This window comes from Taurulus bubalis (genome assembly GCF_910589615.1).
Source record: "Taurulus bubalis genome assembly, chromosome: 4".
Taxonomy (NCBI): Eukaryota; Metazoa; Chordata; class Actinopteri; order Perciformes; family Cottidae; genus Taurulus; species Taurulus bubalis.
The window spans coordinates 5,553,223-5,569,932 of record NC_136592.1 but is presented as its reverse complement, the minus strand read 5'-3'; the positions used below and the strand labels follow the sequence as shown (position 1 = coordinate 5,569,932).

The window sequence follows — 16,710 nt, the reverse complement described above, 5'->3', positions numbered from 1 at the left end:
GGTATTTAACTTCGACTACCATTTTTCTCGAATCATAACAAAGTGCCTTGAGTCTTCTGAATTTTTTTAAAAAACCTCTTGAAATCCAAGTGGGATCCCTAAAATGTGGATTTCCTAATGCTTATTAAATTAAATGAATGTATATGAACATCTTTGTCGGAGGCACCGACACATGGCACAGCGTCGGACAGCTCGTATATAGAAAGTCCCTTGTGATAACTAAAATAATCCTTACTCAAGGTCCACGTAGTAGCTTTTTTCCCAGAGCTTTCAACATCCTCACGGTCTTCGCTAGCTGTGAGGCGGGTTCAAAGCTGCTGAAAGTGGAGCTTGAGAAAAGGATTACTTTCAGCCTCGACTTCTTCCATATTATAAGACCAAATAGTTTAATTTCTCTTCTTTTCATCTGTTTTTTGTTTTGTTTATTGTTAATCTTTGTCAAATGGGTATTTTTTTGCGTATGATTAATATCAGGCACATTGTGTTGCATTTTAATGCTGAGTTATATATTTAAATTCCAGTTCACTGACTTGCTGATTTAAGATCTGGAGCAGCAACTGTCCACCAACTGAGTTCGTACATCTAAAGTGAAATGTATTCTTATTAAAAACAATAATGATGAGTCACCACACGCCCACCTTGCTCCACTTCTCTCTCCAGTTGGCGGTGCAGTCCGACCACCACCTCATGGTCTTCTCCATCTGGGCCGCTCTGGCCCGAGCCTCCTCCAGCTCCCTGAGCCTCAGCTCCTCCCTGCTCTCCCAGTCGGCCCCGGCCCCGTCGCCCAAGGCCCCCAGGGACCCCATCCCGAAGCCTCCCAGCCCCGGCGACAGCAGCAGCGGGGGGCTGGAGCTGGGGGTCCCTCCGGTGGGGCTCGGGGTGTGCGTGAGGCTGTCCGGGGAGCGGATCCCCCTGTCGGAGCCCAGGCCCAGGCCGCACAGCAGGCCGCTGCTGGCCGACTTGCCGCTGTCGGACAGGTGGGGGCTGGGGGTGTGGTTCATGGTGGAGGAGGGGCGGTGGTGTGGACCGGGATGAAGAAGGGGAGGGTTTTAGGAGAGCGTCATCCTCTTCAGCCCCGGATCAACCTGGAGACAGGGACACAGGGGACAGGGAGTAAAGTAACTCGGCTAACGGAAGAAACGTTGGACACGTATTTGAGGACGAAATACAATTCAGCGTTGATCAGACGGTAAAGGAATCTTTGAAAGAAAAGAAAATGCACACGCACTGCCCTGCCTTTGGGGAGGAACCTTAACACATGGCCATGAGAACTGATGACTCTGACAGATAGAAACTTAAAAGACTCGGTGTCGATGTCCAAGGACTCTCACAGGGACGGGGAATTATTCCAGCGAGAAAAAATAAGAATTCAACACTTCCTGCACACCCGGTCCTCTCTTTCACACTCATCTCTACATTCCTACAGAGCCTAAACGCACCACACGAAAACTAAGCTGATAAATCAAATAATCCTCGATGATGGCACATTTTATTGTTTGATCGCCACATCACTGGTGTTGGAAACATTCTCACCCCATAAAAAATAAAAAATAAAAAGGTTTAAAACCACAGCTGGCTCAAACAGGAACAGACTTGTGAAGTGTGTTCACACCTTAGTGTTAAGCTCAAGCTTTTGTAAAAGAAATACACCTGGAAGTGTTCTGATTAAAGCCCTAACCCTAACCAGCTGTCATAATATGACCCAAAAAATGTTGTACTGTTAAATATAAAATAAATCTCAGAACAATGCCTGCCGTAGGGTTGTCTCCAGGCGGAAAGCCGAGTGAAGCCGATGCAGAAGAGTCTTAAAACCTGCATTCTCGCTACTGACCAGCAGGGGGCGACTCCTCTGATTGTATATAAATGACTCTACTTCTCTCTTGATTTATTCCCTCAGTAAACATTGTAAACATGAGTTTATGTCTCAATCTCTAGTTTCAAGTCTTCTTCACTACATCATGATGTTCATTTAGTAAGTGATGCTAAACAGACCATAAAGCATGCTGTGATTGACAGGTCGCTGCTACTACCAGAGACGTCTCTATGTCACTCCTTCGCTTCCCTGAATGTGGTAACTTTCTTTCATTGACTGCAAAAAACAACAACATGGCGGCGGCGAAATCACCGAACTCTTGGCTTCACAATAACAATCCACAAACCAATGGGTGACTTCACGATGACTACGTCCACTTCCTGTCTGTGTCTGTCTCCCACATCACGTTTTCTTTTTGAACACGGACCCCTCTTGTGTCGCTGCATCCGACGGGACGCTAGCTAGCGGCGGAAAAACACCTTTTGTCGCTAGCTGCTTATGTGTCGTGATTGGAACTGGTCATGAGGAATCATGCATTTTAATTTGATTTTTTTTCTCATTTCTGTGAATTCTTGAGCACATTTAGATAAAAAACTAGCTTTGTCAGTTACCATGAGAATATATTATATGTATTTAATCTAACCATTTGGTAGCACCTCCGTGGCTCCGTGTAGTTCCTCTCCGCTCTACGGAGCATCGTTGCATTTTTACTATTTTTTTTCCGGGTCTGTGAGAAGGAAACCTTTAGCGATGACACTTTTATAAGCTCATAATATGTCCACGTTGTATTCACAGGTTTCTGTGCTGCCCCCAAGTGGCCAAAAATAAATAAATATATTAATGCAGCGATCAGATTTGACAAAAACAATATTTTTGTAAAGTGTGCAACAGTGAACGCCGTCACGTCAACCTGGAGGCTTCAAATGAACCACACTGGATACTGGTCTGATATTTAGACCACATCGCCCTCTCTCACCGCCATGTAGAGTCATAATAAAAGTACTTTTCATTCACGTCGTTTTAATACTTTATAGCGTTCCCTCAGTTCCAATACAGTCTCTGTTTGTATTGTTCTTTGGTGTATTGTGATAAAACCACGTTCGCCGTGTAATCCCTCCCCAGGGACCCGTGGGCGAACTCTGATCTTATCTCTGCAGTCGGTGCCAGGGTTTGTGGTTTTAGAACTAATACCGTCTCCGGCTGTGGCGAGGTTGGCCTCCAACTCTCTGGGCCAAGAAAAGCTCTGCACCTTCCCGTTTCCTTCCTCCTCCCTCCTCCTCCTCCTCCTCCTCCTCCTCCTCCTCCTCCTCTCCCTGGGAGGCAGAGGGGAGTTCCGGAGAAGTTTTGGAACTGTGGGAACAACTCGCGGGGAACCGGAGAAAAAGAGAAGGAAATGAAGCGGTTCAGCATTAGCAGATTAGTGGAGGGTTTTTCTGCCCGTGTTGACTTCTTATATTCAAGAAAAGGTCTAGGTTCGTCTCATAGACAAATGTTAAAAGCAGATCACTTTGATGTACTGCATATGTTTAGCCGAATGAAAGTAAAATGTCTAGAATATCCATCTGTTTTCTGATGGGTCCGTCTGGGACGACGAGGGTGGAGCTGTTGAGGAGCGACGCCAGGCGAACGCCGAGTTGAGGCAAAGTGTGTGTTTGTGAATAATTTGAGGAAAATCCCTCGGGGTGTTTCTGAGAGGCTCACGAGAAAGGAAGAGGCGGAGATTCAACCAGAAAACATAATGCCTTCGGTCACGGCTCCAGTCGGCAAGTAGACGTTGAAAAACAAAACAAAAATATCGTTGGAACGAGGCGTGAAGAAACACTGTCAACAGGGAGGTAAACAAAGAAAAAAATACTCTGGATTATATTTAATCTGTATAAACTGCATTTCAAAATCCCACTGTGACCAACGCCACAGCTTCTCCAGTTCCAAGTCCCCCAGTCAAACATCAGGACAGTAAGTGGCACACACACACACACACACACACACACACACACACACACACACACACACACACACACACACACACACACACACACTATTGGGTCTGAAAGTGTTAAATGTCAAGCTTTCGTGAAACCTGTGTGAGCCGGGGTCGTGGGAACCAACGGCTGTGGGAGATGAAGACGTGAAGATGATAAGATGTAGGGCATTCAGGCAGACTGTGGAATGGTCATGAATCTTTTAAAGGCTGGGGGATCAATGGAGGAAATGTGAGCAGCTGCGATCGGCTCCAAGCGTCCCGTCTGACGCTGCGCTGAGACAAAAAGATGATCGCTCCACCCGATCTGGCTCTCCGCTCACATGTGGGGAAGCACAACAACCCTGATCGAACTGACATTTACACTATAGGACCTCCCAACACCCACTAACATCTGGCTTTTGTCTTGAGTGGGGAAGGTCACCATCGGCATTCAGTCCAAGAACAAATGACTCTGCAGAAGTCAAAAGTGTTAATCAGCTCCTGCTGCAGTCGGCAGTGATGGAAACGTGACACCCGGGTGCACACGTATAGCTTTAACTTATGGTCCATCTAGAGCCAAATAGACCGTAAAGCAGAGTATGCTTTACCTTTTGATTGACAGGTGGCAACCAGAGCCGTATACGCCGACTCTTCCACGGTCACTTTCGTTTACTGGTTGCAGGAATCCAAGATGGCACACACACACACACACACACACACACACACACACACACACACACACACACACACACACACACACACACACAGCTATCCTCTTGCTATATCAACTGCATTTTTCATTTCAGATTCAGAGACACCTGGAAGCCTTGGAAAACCAATGAAACAAGTCGCATGCTTCAGATGCAACATCCACACTAATCACATCTATAAAGAGTAGCGCGCACAACACGCACACACACACACACACACAGGACAGCCTTCACATCTGGCTGTGTTACAAGAGCATCATGGGGAATAGGGCCCGGTCAAAGAGGCATAATGTTGATACAGGCCTTAGGCTGCGTTCACACCAAATTCGCAACGCTTTTGGTGTGAACGCAGCATTAGAGAGATACTACATTTTCCGTTATTTTTCCTGGAACTTTTTAGGAAGTCACAGTTTTGGTGTCATTCCATAAAAGAAAAAGAAAAAGGTTGGAGTCCCCCCCCCCCCTTCATCAGAGGCAACTAAAGCCACAGCAGGGAGTCAGAGATGTCCGTCAGCCGTGTTTACGCCATGCATGTGTTTGAAGATCTGGATTTAAACGAGGGCCGGTGCCCCGTTCTTTAAAGGCTATGACAGATTATTTTAAAGTTGTACTGTACAATAAAAAGAACCCAAAGAGCTGGCCGACTCCCCGCTCCCATGAATCATTTACAAATATGAATTTTATAGGACCTAGCAGACAAGCTAACAGAAATCAGAGGGAGAGTAAACACAGCAGATGGTGATGGAGAGATTCCATTGACAGGGTTTCACTCTTTGGTCAGTAACCACACACCCACACACACACACACACACACACACACACACACACACACACACGCACACACAGCTTCTCCGATGAGGAGAGGAGACTTTTAGCATGTTCATATACATCCACATTACGTCGGAATGTGTCCCTGATTGTTCGCCTGCACTGACTTGCAGTGGAAGTCCCTCCGTTCTACCGCCCCGGTACCGCTATTCTCTAGGAGGGCTGTGTGGTATGCGTTCACTTTTTGGAAAACTATAAAGTGTGCAAGATTACAATTTTCTAGCATCTTGAAATGACTAGTTTTCAGAAAGGCAGCCAATCATCACACTCGACAAACTGTGGACCAGAGAATGAGCCGGGACCTTCAATATCATTTAAAAAGACGACAAAATCAAAAATTTGAGCGTAATGTCGCAGTTACGTCAAGACCAAACTGTAATTCACAAGATAAACTCAGGCAGAACTAACTAAATGTGAACTTAAGTCTTGTTTCACACATTTCAAAGACACCTTGACCCTCACCTCGCTCGCCTCTGCGTCTTCAGTCATTTCAGCCTAAGATTTAAAAGAGTCGTAAACGCGTCTTTTGTTGGAGGTCCAAGCTGCTTCCTCTTCTTTCCGTATCCCTTTTTTTTTTTTGCTCCTTCCTAATGCTCCTTTTCCTCCGTCACTGCCCTTCCGCCCCACAGATTGCCTCTTTCTTCACCCTCCATCACCATGGGGGCCCATAAAATGCACCAGCCGGCCAGCGGGCCGAGCTGCGGGGCCATAAACTCTTTGACGCAACATCTGTCCTCCCCGGCCGCATGTTATACGGCCCCAAACTCTGACAACTTCTGCTCTCGTATATTCAACGTTATAAACAAGTCGTCAGACCGCACTTGACCCTGTGACCCTCCACACACACACACACACACACACTGCTATTTACTGCCTGTCAATGCAAATGTCTGCTTATCGCGCTGAAATGAGCGACGGTCTGAGCAGATACACAAAAACACCCTTTTGGGCAACAGCGCTGATTTACGTGAATGTGACCAGAAAGAGATGGGATTTAACGAGGGATTTCTCCCCACCCACCCGGTGCTAGCCAACATTTCTGAGCGCGTTGCAGTGAGTCAGCGCGTGCACTCTTTTGCTCTAAATGAGAACCAGCTCTGGCTCGGTGGGGGCTTGTAGGGTGCAAGAAAAAAAGAAAATAAGAATCACACTTTGTATCTGACTCAAAGGCAGCAAAAATGTTGGGTGCCGTCAATCACTTCTGCTGCGGGAGCTCCTGCTGTTAAGAGTACATGGCAGCTACAAGGTAAATGTGGATCCCCATCACCGCTCGGTTCATGCCGATGAAAGCGTTTTTATCGGACAGCGGCTACGCAATTCTGCGCTTGTCCTCCCATGAGATTGAGTCTGAATGAGTTGCATCAGTGCAGATGATACGAGAAGAAGGGAATGCAGTGCTGTGTCTCTCGCACCTAATGCGCAAAAATAAATATTTAACTAGCTCGAAACGTGTTTTTTGAAAAACGCACGGTACATGTGAGACGACCTCCATCAGAGATGATTCATGAACTGTACCTAATTGAGAACATCCAGTTCTCTGATAAGGCGTGGCTTTGAAACGGTCCAGAAATGACGGAAACAAGTGACTCACTAAGACAATAAGCCAACAAGTAAGAAGTTTGAAGTCACTGGAAAACACTCGTCCCTAAATGGATTCACAAACACAAAGATGTATCTGTCATTTGCTGCTTCTTTTGATGAGCAGGACAAAGCCTCGAGAAGCCGTTCCATGATATAAAAAATGGCTGACGGTACAATTCTCTGCCTCGAATGCAATCCTAATCATTTCAGCTCTGGCTCCAAACTTCTACATCAAACCTCTTCTCTTTCCAAGTCGTAGAGACTTCTTGAAACAGAGCCAGTGGGAGATTTCCAAACATCAAAGGAGAACTGGAGATTTTTTATTTTTTTCTTCCCAACTGAAAATAACTGAATTTTTCACAGGAAGAAATCTATATATGCAGGCTTGTAAACAGTCTGCTACGTGAGACGCCTCGTCAGGCACGATTATCCTAATGACACTATAAAAGGAAAAGATCAGAGATATTTCAGCGGTGATGAAATGGAACTGGCAGGGTCTCGATCGCAACTCACTCAACGCTGCACAATTTACAGGTACCTGAAGAAATGCCCCAGTTGTGGTCCGCTAATTATCCAGCCTCGCTCATAGACCGCATCGTAGGAGGTGGATGTAGTCATCGTGACGCCACCCTTCGGTTTGTGAACTACCATTTTGAAGCCTTGAGTTCAGCGATTAGGCCGTCGCCATCTTGGCTTTTTGCAACCAATGAACAGAAGCTACCATGTTTGGAATGTGGAGGAGGGAATACATCAAGAGGGAGGTAGAGTCATTTTCTCATAGACTTCTATACAATCTGACTAATTGTCAGTAGAGAGAAGTAGGTTTGGACTTGTAGCGTGTGGTTTGATGCTGAGGGTTTCATCTAGCAATTATAACCTATTATTTGTTTGGTCTTTAAACAACCTCCTGGTTGCCTTTAGTAGTACCTTAAAATGACTTGTTTTGTCCCACCAACCGACAAAAACATAAAGATTTCTCTTTGACTAACATTTAGAACAAAGAAGGGCGGGAAATGTTTGACATCTTTGCTTGAAAGACGAGTGAAATAATAAATCAATGAGCAAAACAGTTGGTGGCGTGGTGCTCTAATGGTGCTACTATCCAGACTCTGGATGCTAATGGGGTAATGCTATATATCTAGCCATTACATTTTTGGGCCGAGGTCTGTGCAACTTTTAAAAGAAACATTTGTTCACGTCGTTTGGCTCAGGTATGTAACTGCCTAAGACTTTTACTTACTCAAGTGGTTTTCGAAGTGCTTGTCCATTTTAGTTAATGAAGCTGGCTCAGCTTCTATTCCCTCTGAATCGTTCTGTATAGTTATATTTTAAAGGCATTTCCTCACTGCGGGACTAATAAAGGATTATTTTATCTTATCTTATCTTAACATGGTGACTAAGGGATGGCAACCATGTCATATGTACGGTAAACAACGGTTAGAGACTAATCATGTTTTGTATCTTATTTTAAAGAAAGTTTCATTTTATTGTAAAACTGTGAAAACACGCAACTGTGAAAAATGATCTTTTCCATTGACAAACATCATATGTGTAATTCATGGCACAATTCCAGCAGGATTTTTTTAAATGGGGACTTCGCTGTCTCTATGTAGCGCCACTGGGCAAACAATGCCAAGTAGTCTCAAAGCTTTTAATCAGGTGAGCTGTTATTTACCCGGCACATACCCAGGACCGCAGCAAACAGCAAACAGCAAAGTCAGCTTGTTAGCAGGTAAACAAGAGACTCTTCACAACCATATTCAATCGTGTGTAAGACTCCAAACACTGAACCTGGTCTCAAAGGCTTGAGATTGGACAATTTATTGAACAAAGATGCTCTCTGCTCTGTCCGACTTTGGAACCTACGGTGTTTGCATACTTTGCTCAATGAAACACACACACACACACACACACACACACACACACACACACACACACACACACACACACACACACTCCGTCTTCGCACACTTCTGCGGGAACAAAATATAAAAAAAGAGAACTTCATCTCCCATGGGGCCCCAGGTGCAACGAGAGGCTCCACTGTAGCAAATTATACAGAACATTCCTGAAGCATGACTCCACCGGTCTCACACACACACACACACACACACACACACACGGTCGCACACAGCATACGCCCTTCATGCCAATAGAAACGCACACAAACTCAAACATGTACTGCACTCTGCTCAGAGTGAGTTTGTGAGTTTGTGAATTAAAAATCTGCAACTTTTTTGCGTTGATAGACGAGAGCAAGAGACAGAGACAGCAAGACTGTGTGTGTGTGTGTGTGTGTGTGTGTGTGTGTGTGTGTGTCGCCCTTGTGCCTGGGTAGTGTCAGTGTGTCAGTGTGTTCAGCTCAGCACAGGCAGCTGGTGCAGTATCACATTCCCATTATTTATTCAACAGGACCCCGATAGACAGAGCGGAGTGAGGAGAGGATGAATGGAGGTGGCGTCAGCTGATGCAGCAGGAGGAGGAGGACAATGATGATAGATGGTGGCCTGAAGACAGGGAGCCACTTTCCACAACTCTTTCTTCACAGCTTGGGGCATGTGAGCCGTCCTAGGATTGGATGCTGTCAGCGGGCACATTTCCACCCAAATCCCCCAGAACACTGGAGGCAAAGACTTGGAAGTGTCCCAAACGGGGACGGGGAGAAATCGTTGACGTCGAGGAGGAAATAGAGCACATTTATGCTCTAATCGAAGTTGCGAAGTTACTGTGTGTGACACCGTTAATTGCACTAATTTTGTATCTCACACGTCCTGCTAAAATGCAGCTCAGTTGTCTGTGAGCGGAGTTAGCATTTTAAGCGCCAACATCGTAATCTATTATGCTTATTTAGTTGTGGGAAGCGCTTAATATTCGATGAAGTGTGCAGCCCTTAACATAAAGACGTCCCGACTGTATTTTTAAGCAAACACGAGTTAGACATGCACCATCGTTTATCCTCTCACTGTCACCTTCATCGTCGTCATCATCATATTACGTGAGGTTAGTGATGCATTTTCTACACGCCTCAGGCGTTGAGAAAGCAGGGCAAAAAAGTGGTGCATTTCTGCAGGGCACAGCAGCTTCAAAGCTTCTCCCGCAAAAAAAAAGGCAAAAGGCGAGGAGAGGTTTGCATAATTTGTACAATTTGGTAAACAGACCCAGCTCTTCTTCTTCTTTTTCTTCACAGAAGCTGCTGAGGAGACGATGATGACATTCCAGAACACAGATGGAAAGAGATATCGGGGTAAAAAGAGATGAAAGACCTTCACACTGAAACTTCACATCAAACACGTTCACTGGCCGAAGGTATACTAGCATGTCTGGGCTGTATGAGTTTGTATTTATTACATAACAAAACAAACAAATACAAAATCTGCTAGCTAGGTTTTTCCCAAGTGATGGTCATTCAAGACAAATACATAAACAAAATCCAGACTACTGCTTTGTTTGCTAATTCATGCTATGTCACAAGTAAGGAAAAGTATTCATCATTTTAAATATGTTTTGTATATAGTAGAGCTCTTATTATCGTAATGCCCTCTTGGCTTTTTATATAAACTTATTGCATTTCACTTTCTAAAATGACAACAAAACATAAGCACCAAACAGTTTGCCCACCCCTGGCATAGACTTTGCCTTGACTGATACTGTAACTTTTAGGCTCTGGTCTAATCCTGTCTGAATAGCCTGAGATGACCAGGAATTAGTCTGGCGCTAATCGTTTCCCACAAGGAAGCAGAGTTCACAGCCCGTGTGACACAAAGCCCAGTCTGCAACCCGGGAACAGAGGGATGGAGAGGGTTAACGGCCTAATGGGGATCAAAGCACTGTTTAAATGCAAGCCAATCAGACAAACAAGCTTACACTGCAACACACACACACACACACACGGGAGCTTATGCAGCGACTAAAAGAACTTAAAAAAGGGGGAATATGGGAGTGTGTGGGACCTAATATCTACACACACACACACACACACACACACACTGTGGACTGCTGTGCATGGATATTAGAAATGAATTATGAGTCGTTAAACACTAAAACTAGCTCTTAGCAGCTTCTAATACATAATTAAAACGACCAATGACAAGATTTGTTTTAATCAATAAAAATACAATCTTATATTTTCTATATCATTTGAAATGTGTTTTTATGAAGTAAAAACCTTATAGATGACTATAAGAAGGTAAAAGGATGGTTTGACCAGCTGGATAATCAAAAACAGAGGAATCTGTATCTGCCAGTATGGATCTTCAATGAAAGTTAAAATGGATCAGGGATCTCTAAAAGTCCTATTTCCGTGATCCGATCCGTGATCCCATCCGTGACTCAGGTCCGTGTGATGCGATCAGGACCGTGAGCTTTAGGATCCGTCGCACCGCTAGCCGTAGGTTAGATCAGAGACGCGCAGAAAGCTGCAGACAGAGGAGTTTGAGAGGGATTTACTTTATGGGTTGTGAACACATAAAGCCTGCTGTCATGCTGAGTGTGCAGATGAGGGCGGAAGGGCACCCTAAGGGGCCATTAATTACACGGTGCTTTGAGGTTAATTAAGCGTCGGGGCAGGTGAGGAGGAGGGGTCAGGCCCGAGTCGTACATCACAGGAGACGCGGCCTCTCTCGGCTGCTGACATTCACACGTCTCGCTCAAGACGGATTCTGAATCACGTCTGCGCTTTTAACGCATACTTCATCCAAAGCTCCGTCGGCCAAACTCAAATCTTAATGCGGGCCCCGTCATGTAATACCTACACCCTTATAATCTGACAGCAAACAACTCATCTTGCCTGTTCCCTGTCCACTGGGGTTTGAATGTCACCATTCAACTTTTTGGATAACCGTTTGGATTTCGGAGCTGGGTAAGCTGAGTGGGCACTATAAGGTTAAAAAATGACCTGCACAAACCTAATTATGCAAATGATGCCCTCCATGCCCGCTCCATGTCTTGCCTTAATGCTGTGTTCACACCAAAAGAGCTGCACATTTTTGCAACGCTTTTCCACCTGACTTTCTTGGGCGAAAAAGCAAATTTCCGCAAACGCGTTTTCGCCTCATTTGCGCCGCCCAGCGAAAAATTAGCTTCTTCTCAACCATTCGCATCTGTGCATTGACTTTACATGTAATCTACTCGCGCGAATATTTCGCAACTCTTTGGGTGTGAACGCAGTTTAAGAAGTGGAATAAATCTGTTATCTGTTTGTCTGAGCACTTCATCGTATACTTGATTTAATATCATTGCACTGTTGTTGTTGATTGTTGTTTGTCTCATGTCTAACGTATGCACCTTCCGCCTAAAAAAATTCCTCGTTTGTGCAAACATTCCTGGCAAATTAACGGTTTCTGATTCTGATTCTGATTCTGAAAAGGACGGAAAATCAGCAAATATATAAAATGACCCCATTCATTTATATTTTCATGCATTTTGAACTCTGTTTCCCTGGTAACGGAGTTAACACATGGAGCGATCATTACGTTTAGTTTATTAAACAGAGCTTTACACAGATATGCTCTGTATTCCGTATAGAGAACCTGCAACTGATCCCAAGTCAGATCAAACTTAACTCAACCAGACCACATCCTTAAAATGGCTCAGATTTCTCAGATTTGGAATACTGATGCGATCCAAACTTAATTTTTCTAATCAATAAAAATGAAGTTATACATCTTGAAAAAAGAATACACATTTCAGGGCTAGTGCTCTTGAAATAAAAGTAAGCTAACATAACTGTGACGCTCCACAGAGAGACAGCAGTGTTTGTTCGTTCTGTTGCAATGTAGACAGGCGTTGGTTGAAGCCGTAAAGACCGAGATAAGGGCGTTCTTTAAAGGCTTGTTATTGGAGAAGAGATGGATTAGAGAACCTGATATGACCTTTGTTTCTGCGATACCCCATAGACGCACGTGGGTTTGGTGTTGTCTGAGCAACAGCAGGTGCAATTGAGCGTTAAAGCCGAGTAAATCTGTCTGTGAGCCCAGGAGGGGGGTCCACACACACACACACACACACACACACACACACACACACCACTGTGTACCTTCTTAAAGGCAAGGACCATGGGTTTGAGTGCAGACACAAGATATTCACTGCTCAAAAAGGAGACGATGCCTGAGCCTTTCTTCAACTTCGTTAATATAGTTGACAAAACAATCCCCTTTTTTCCCCCAGATCCCAATCAGAATTCTATAAAATTGTCCGATCCAACCTTAATGTTGATTAAATATATATCTGAAACTTGGAAATAACAGCTAGACCACTTCATCTGACAATACTTTGAACAAGCTACTTCATCCAAACACGGGAGGTCCTGGGACAACGAAATACTAAATGTATAAGCTTAAAGCGACGAATGAAACAGACTCAAAATAGACCATAAATTACTAAATGAACATTATGATGTATTGAAGAAGACGTGAAACTACAGATTGAGACATAAACTCATGTTTACATTGTTTACTGAGAGAATAAATAAAGACTTTGATACAATCAGACTCGCTGATAGGGCTATTAACAGGAATGCAGGTTCAAGACGCTGACCGATGCATTTTTGACAACCTCAGTGTCTGAACTGTGTTGGAGGAATAATGCGTGTCATTGAGATGAGCAGCAGAGACAAAGCACGGTAGAGTTCAGTATAGAAAGAGTTGGATTGTGATCGGCTTTAACATCTTCAAATACTGATCGGCCCTGATCCAGAGCCTCAGACTCAGAAACAAAAGTATCAGGCCAGTTTTACAGGCTACTACACATCCTCCCTGCTGGCGCCAGTTACCGTTCTCTGGTTGAGGCCAACAGTCAAATCTGGCTATCGAGAGGGAGCGGACTCCAGTAAAAGGTCTAGAAATATATCCATCTAAAATGCCGTATGACCATTTCTGTATCTGTGATATATCTGTGCATGAAGTCAGCAGTCGGGACCGCAATGGTGACGCAAGGAACTTGTAAAGACTTTACCCACTAACCACAGGCAAAGGTTTAACAGGCCTACTCAAATTGAGGAACTCATAAAAAAGACCTTGAAAGCAGAGGCTTGCTGAAGCGCTGCTTCATCGATTGTTGATTAATGAATTAGAGATGACTCCAGAAAAGTTGAACTCGGCAAAAGCATTTTCCAGTCAATTTTTGAAATGATGAAAAGGCGCTTGCAAATGACACGGTGGTACAAAATGTAACCATACTTTGGGGTTTCAGTTTGACCTCTTAAGACTTCACTCAACTTATTTTTAGTTTCTTTTTTTCAAAATTTACCAAAACACTGGCAACGAGGACAATCTTGGGGAGATAATAGTGAGACTAAATATGAAACACAATTTAAATCATACCCTCTAAACTAAAAATAAACCTGGTTTGAAATGAAATCAAGTCAAACCAGATTTAGATTTAGTCTGTTTACCAGATGTTTAGCTAAGGCTGATATATTGAAGGAACCATAAAGTGCATCTTTGGATGGATGGTAAAAACTACACTGAATAAAAAAACTATTGACTCTTTCAGCTCATAAAGAATTCATAAACACTTACTGATTGGTTTGGGATACGCTCAAACAAATTGCTCCCAGATTTAAAGCCTTTGACTGGACTGAAAACAAATGAAACAAAGCCAAATAAAAGCATGCAGCTAAAACAATATCAAACGTAAAGAAAACAAGACAAATTTCCTCTCGTGGCCCATTTCAACACACGATGCAGATGTAGCACCTTTAAGAGACATCACCTTGCTCCTCGCCACATTACATTAAAGAGCAACATGAAGAAAGGAAGAGGAGGAGGCCGGTTGAGAGGGAGAGACGACGAGGGCTTCCAGCTAGGTGATGATGAAAGTGCATATTCATACCAAAAACCCAGCAACACACTCAATGGCAAGCTCGAGACAAATTGTGATGGGCAGTTCTGTTCAGTTTTACGGACCGTTAATGAGAAAATAATCAGCAGGAAATAATTTCTGGTTGCAAATTTTAAATATTGAGCAAAATGTTTTTGAATTTCCTGATTATCAACTCCAAATATCAGTAAAGCAAAACATAGTAAGGGTATGAATCTGTCCTTTTGTCCGACCAAAACTCGGCCTAAAAAAGAACGGATGGTGGGGGTCACCCCCAACAGTCGGCCATCTGCTGCTCCTATTCTCTACATCTGGAAGACAGATAACTTAGAGGCCACCAGAAGCAGCCGATGATGATGTCATCCGGCGGTTACACTGCAACAGGAAGCCTCGTGCGCCTGTTTGCATGCATGTGCGTTTGTTGCGCGTTGGTTACAGGGCAAGTTATGGCTACTGCCTAGTTCAGGAGCCTGGAAGGAGAGCGTGTGTTTCAAAAAGTCATGCATGCAAACACGCGAGCAGTCAACTAAAAATGCACGTTCCCAGCGAGAGAATGTGCTTGTCATGAGAAAATGCACAAACGCACAGTTTGAATGCATTTGGGGAAGAAAAAAAAGTTTCAGTGACATGAGCGGACCAAAGGCATTCCTCTGCTTGCTCTAACTCAACCTCTGCTGCCAGCCATAATTACCAAGTCCTAAACCAACAGCTAAACATAGACACACACTCCCTCCTCCAAAGAATAAAACGCCGCCTCCCCTCACACTGTAGCTCTGTGTGTGTGTTTTTTAGCTTGATAAACCCTTCATGCCACAGGGGTTTTAGATGCATTTACACCGGTTCGCTAACAGTGGCTCCGCTGGGTGTGTGACGGTCACGTCAGCTCACAGGACAACTGGCACTGGAGAGAGAGAGAAAGAGAGAGAGGGATGTTCATTGGCAATGTATTTGGAAATTACAGAAGAGGATTAGGGCCACTGAGTTCTGAGTTCTTTCTGAGATTAAAACCATAACTCATATTAATTGTTTTAAACATGCGGGCCCTCATCCTCTCCCGTAGAGGACACAACGCCCGGTATTTTGTCGGGATCCGCTGGGCTAGTTTCCGGAACCGTGGGCTTTCTCTAATGCAGATGAATAGAAACAGATCCGTGATCTTCCATTAACCTCCAAAAAGTGTGAATGCAACCTAAACAAATTGACTTGTGCCGGTAGTGAGCGGGCGATCCCTGAACCCGCCGGCTATCAGTCTGACGACGGATCGGCAAGGAGCTTTATTTCTGGGGATCCGGCGTCGCCAGCGGATGTCCGATTGGCAACTTGAGATTTGAAAAAGGACGCGTCCAACCGGATTGTTTCACAAGTAGCCTACCAGCTCATTTTGAAACCGCTAAAAAGCCAAACCACCGTCAGACGATAGCTGGTTGGGTTCTGAGAACGCATTCCGGCCACTGTGAAGAATAAAAAGAACAACAAGTGTAACTCAAAGACCTGTCCACAGACTGAAGGTACTGCACATTACCATAAACTAACCTCCACAATGGGGAGGAGGGATTGTAATCATCTGTAAAACATCTGATCAGGCGCCACGACCACGAGCGGAGCCAAAGCCCCCCACGCGCCAACCGCGATTACGAGAGCGCGTGAACCGAGTTCTTCTTAAAAAGAAGCGAGGAGAAAGAGAGCTAGGTGGAAGGGGAGATGCCGGGAGGAGAGCAAACAGGGTGAGGGGGATAGGAATGTGTTGGAAGCAGCCCGGGGGTGACTGGAGGTACACGGTCAGCCTGGCACGCAGGCTGCCGGCCACTGACCAGCATTCCTACCTCGACCGGTCAGCTCTGGTCTCCCAATTAGTGAAAACGCACTTCCTGATGCAGACGCAGACACGAAGACACCGTCTGAGTGGGAAAAGGTTTCAGCGATGGGACTCGAGGGACACGTTGGAGCAGACTGAGGCTGAAAGACTCGGGTCCTCCGGTTTGGCCTGAGTTGCAGCG

The 16,710-nt window shown here is 44.7% G+C and overlaps 1 protein-coding gene across 1 annotated transcript in view; it reads right to left on the bottom strand.

The window, feature by feature from the left end:
• The window catches only part of ccdc102a (coiled-coil domain containing 102A), a gene marked incomplete at its 3' end in the record, with an annotated part of 52,752 nt that overhangs the window by 32,151 nt on the left and 3,891 nt on the right, over window positions 1-16,710 (bottom strand). The window contains exon 2 of the mRNA XM_079216642.1: window positions 639-1,085. Within this exon, the coding sequence (XP_079072768.1) occupies window positions 639-1,001 (363 nt within the window). The 5' untranslated portion in view covers window positions 1,002-1,085. The remainder of the gene's footprint in view (window positions 1-638; window positions 1,086-16,710) is intronic.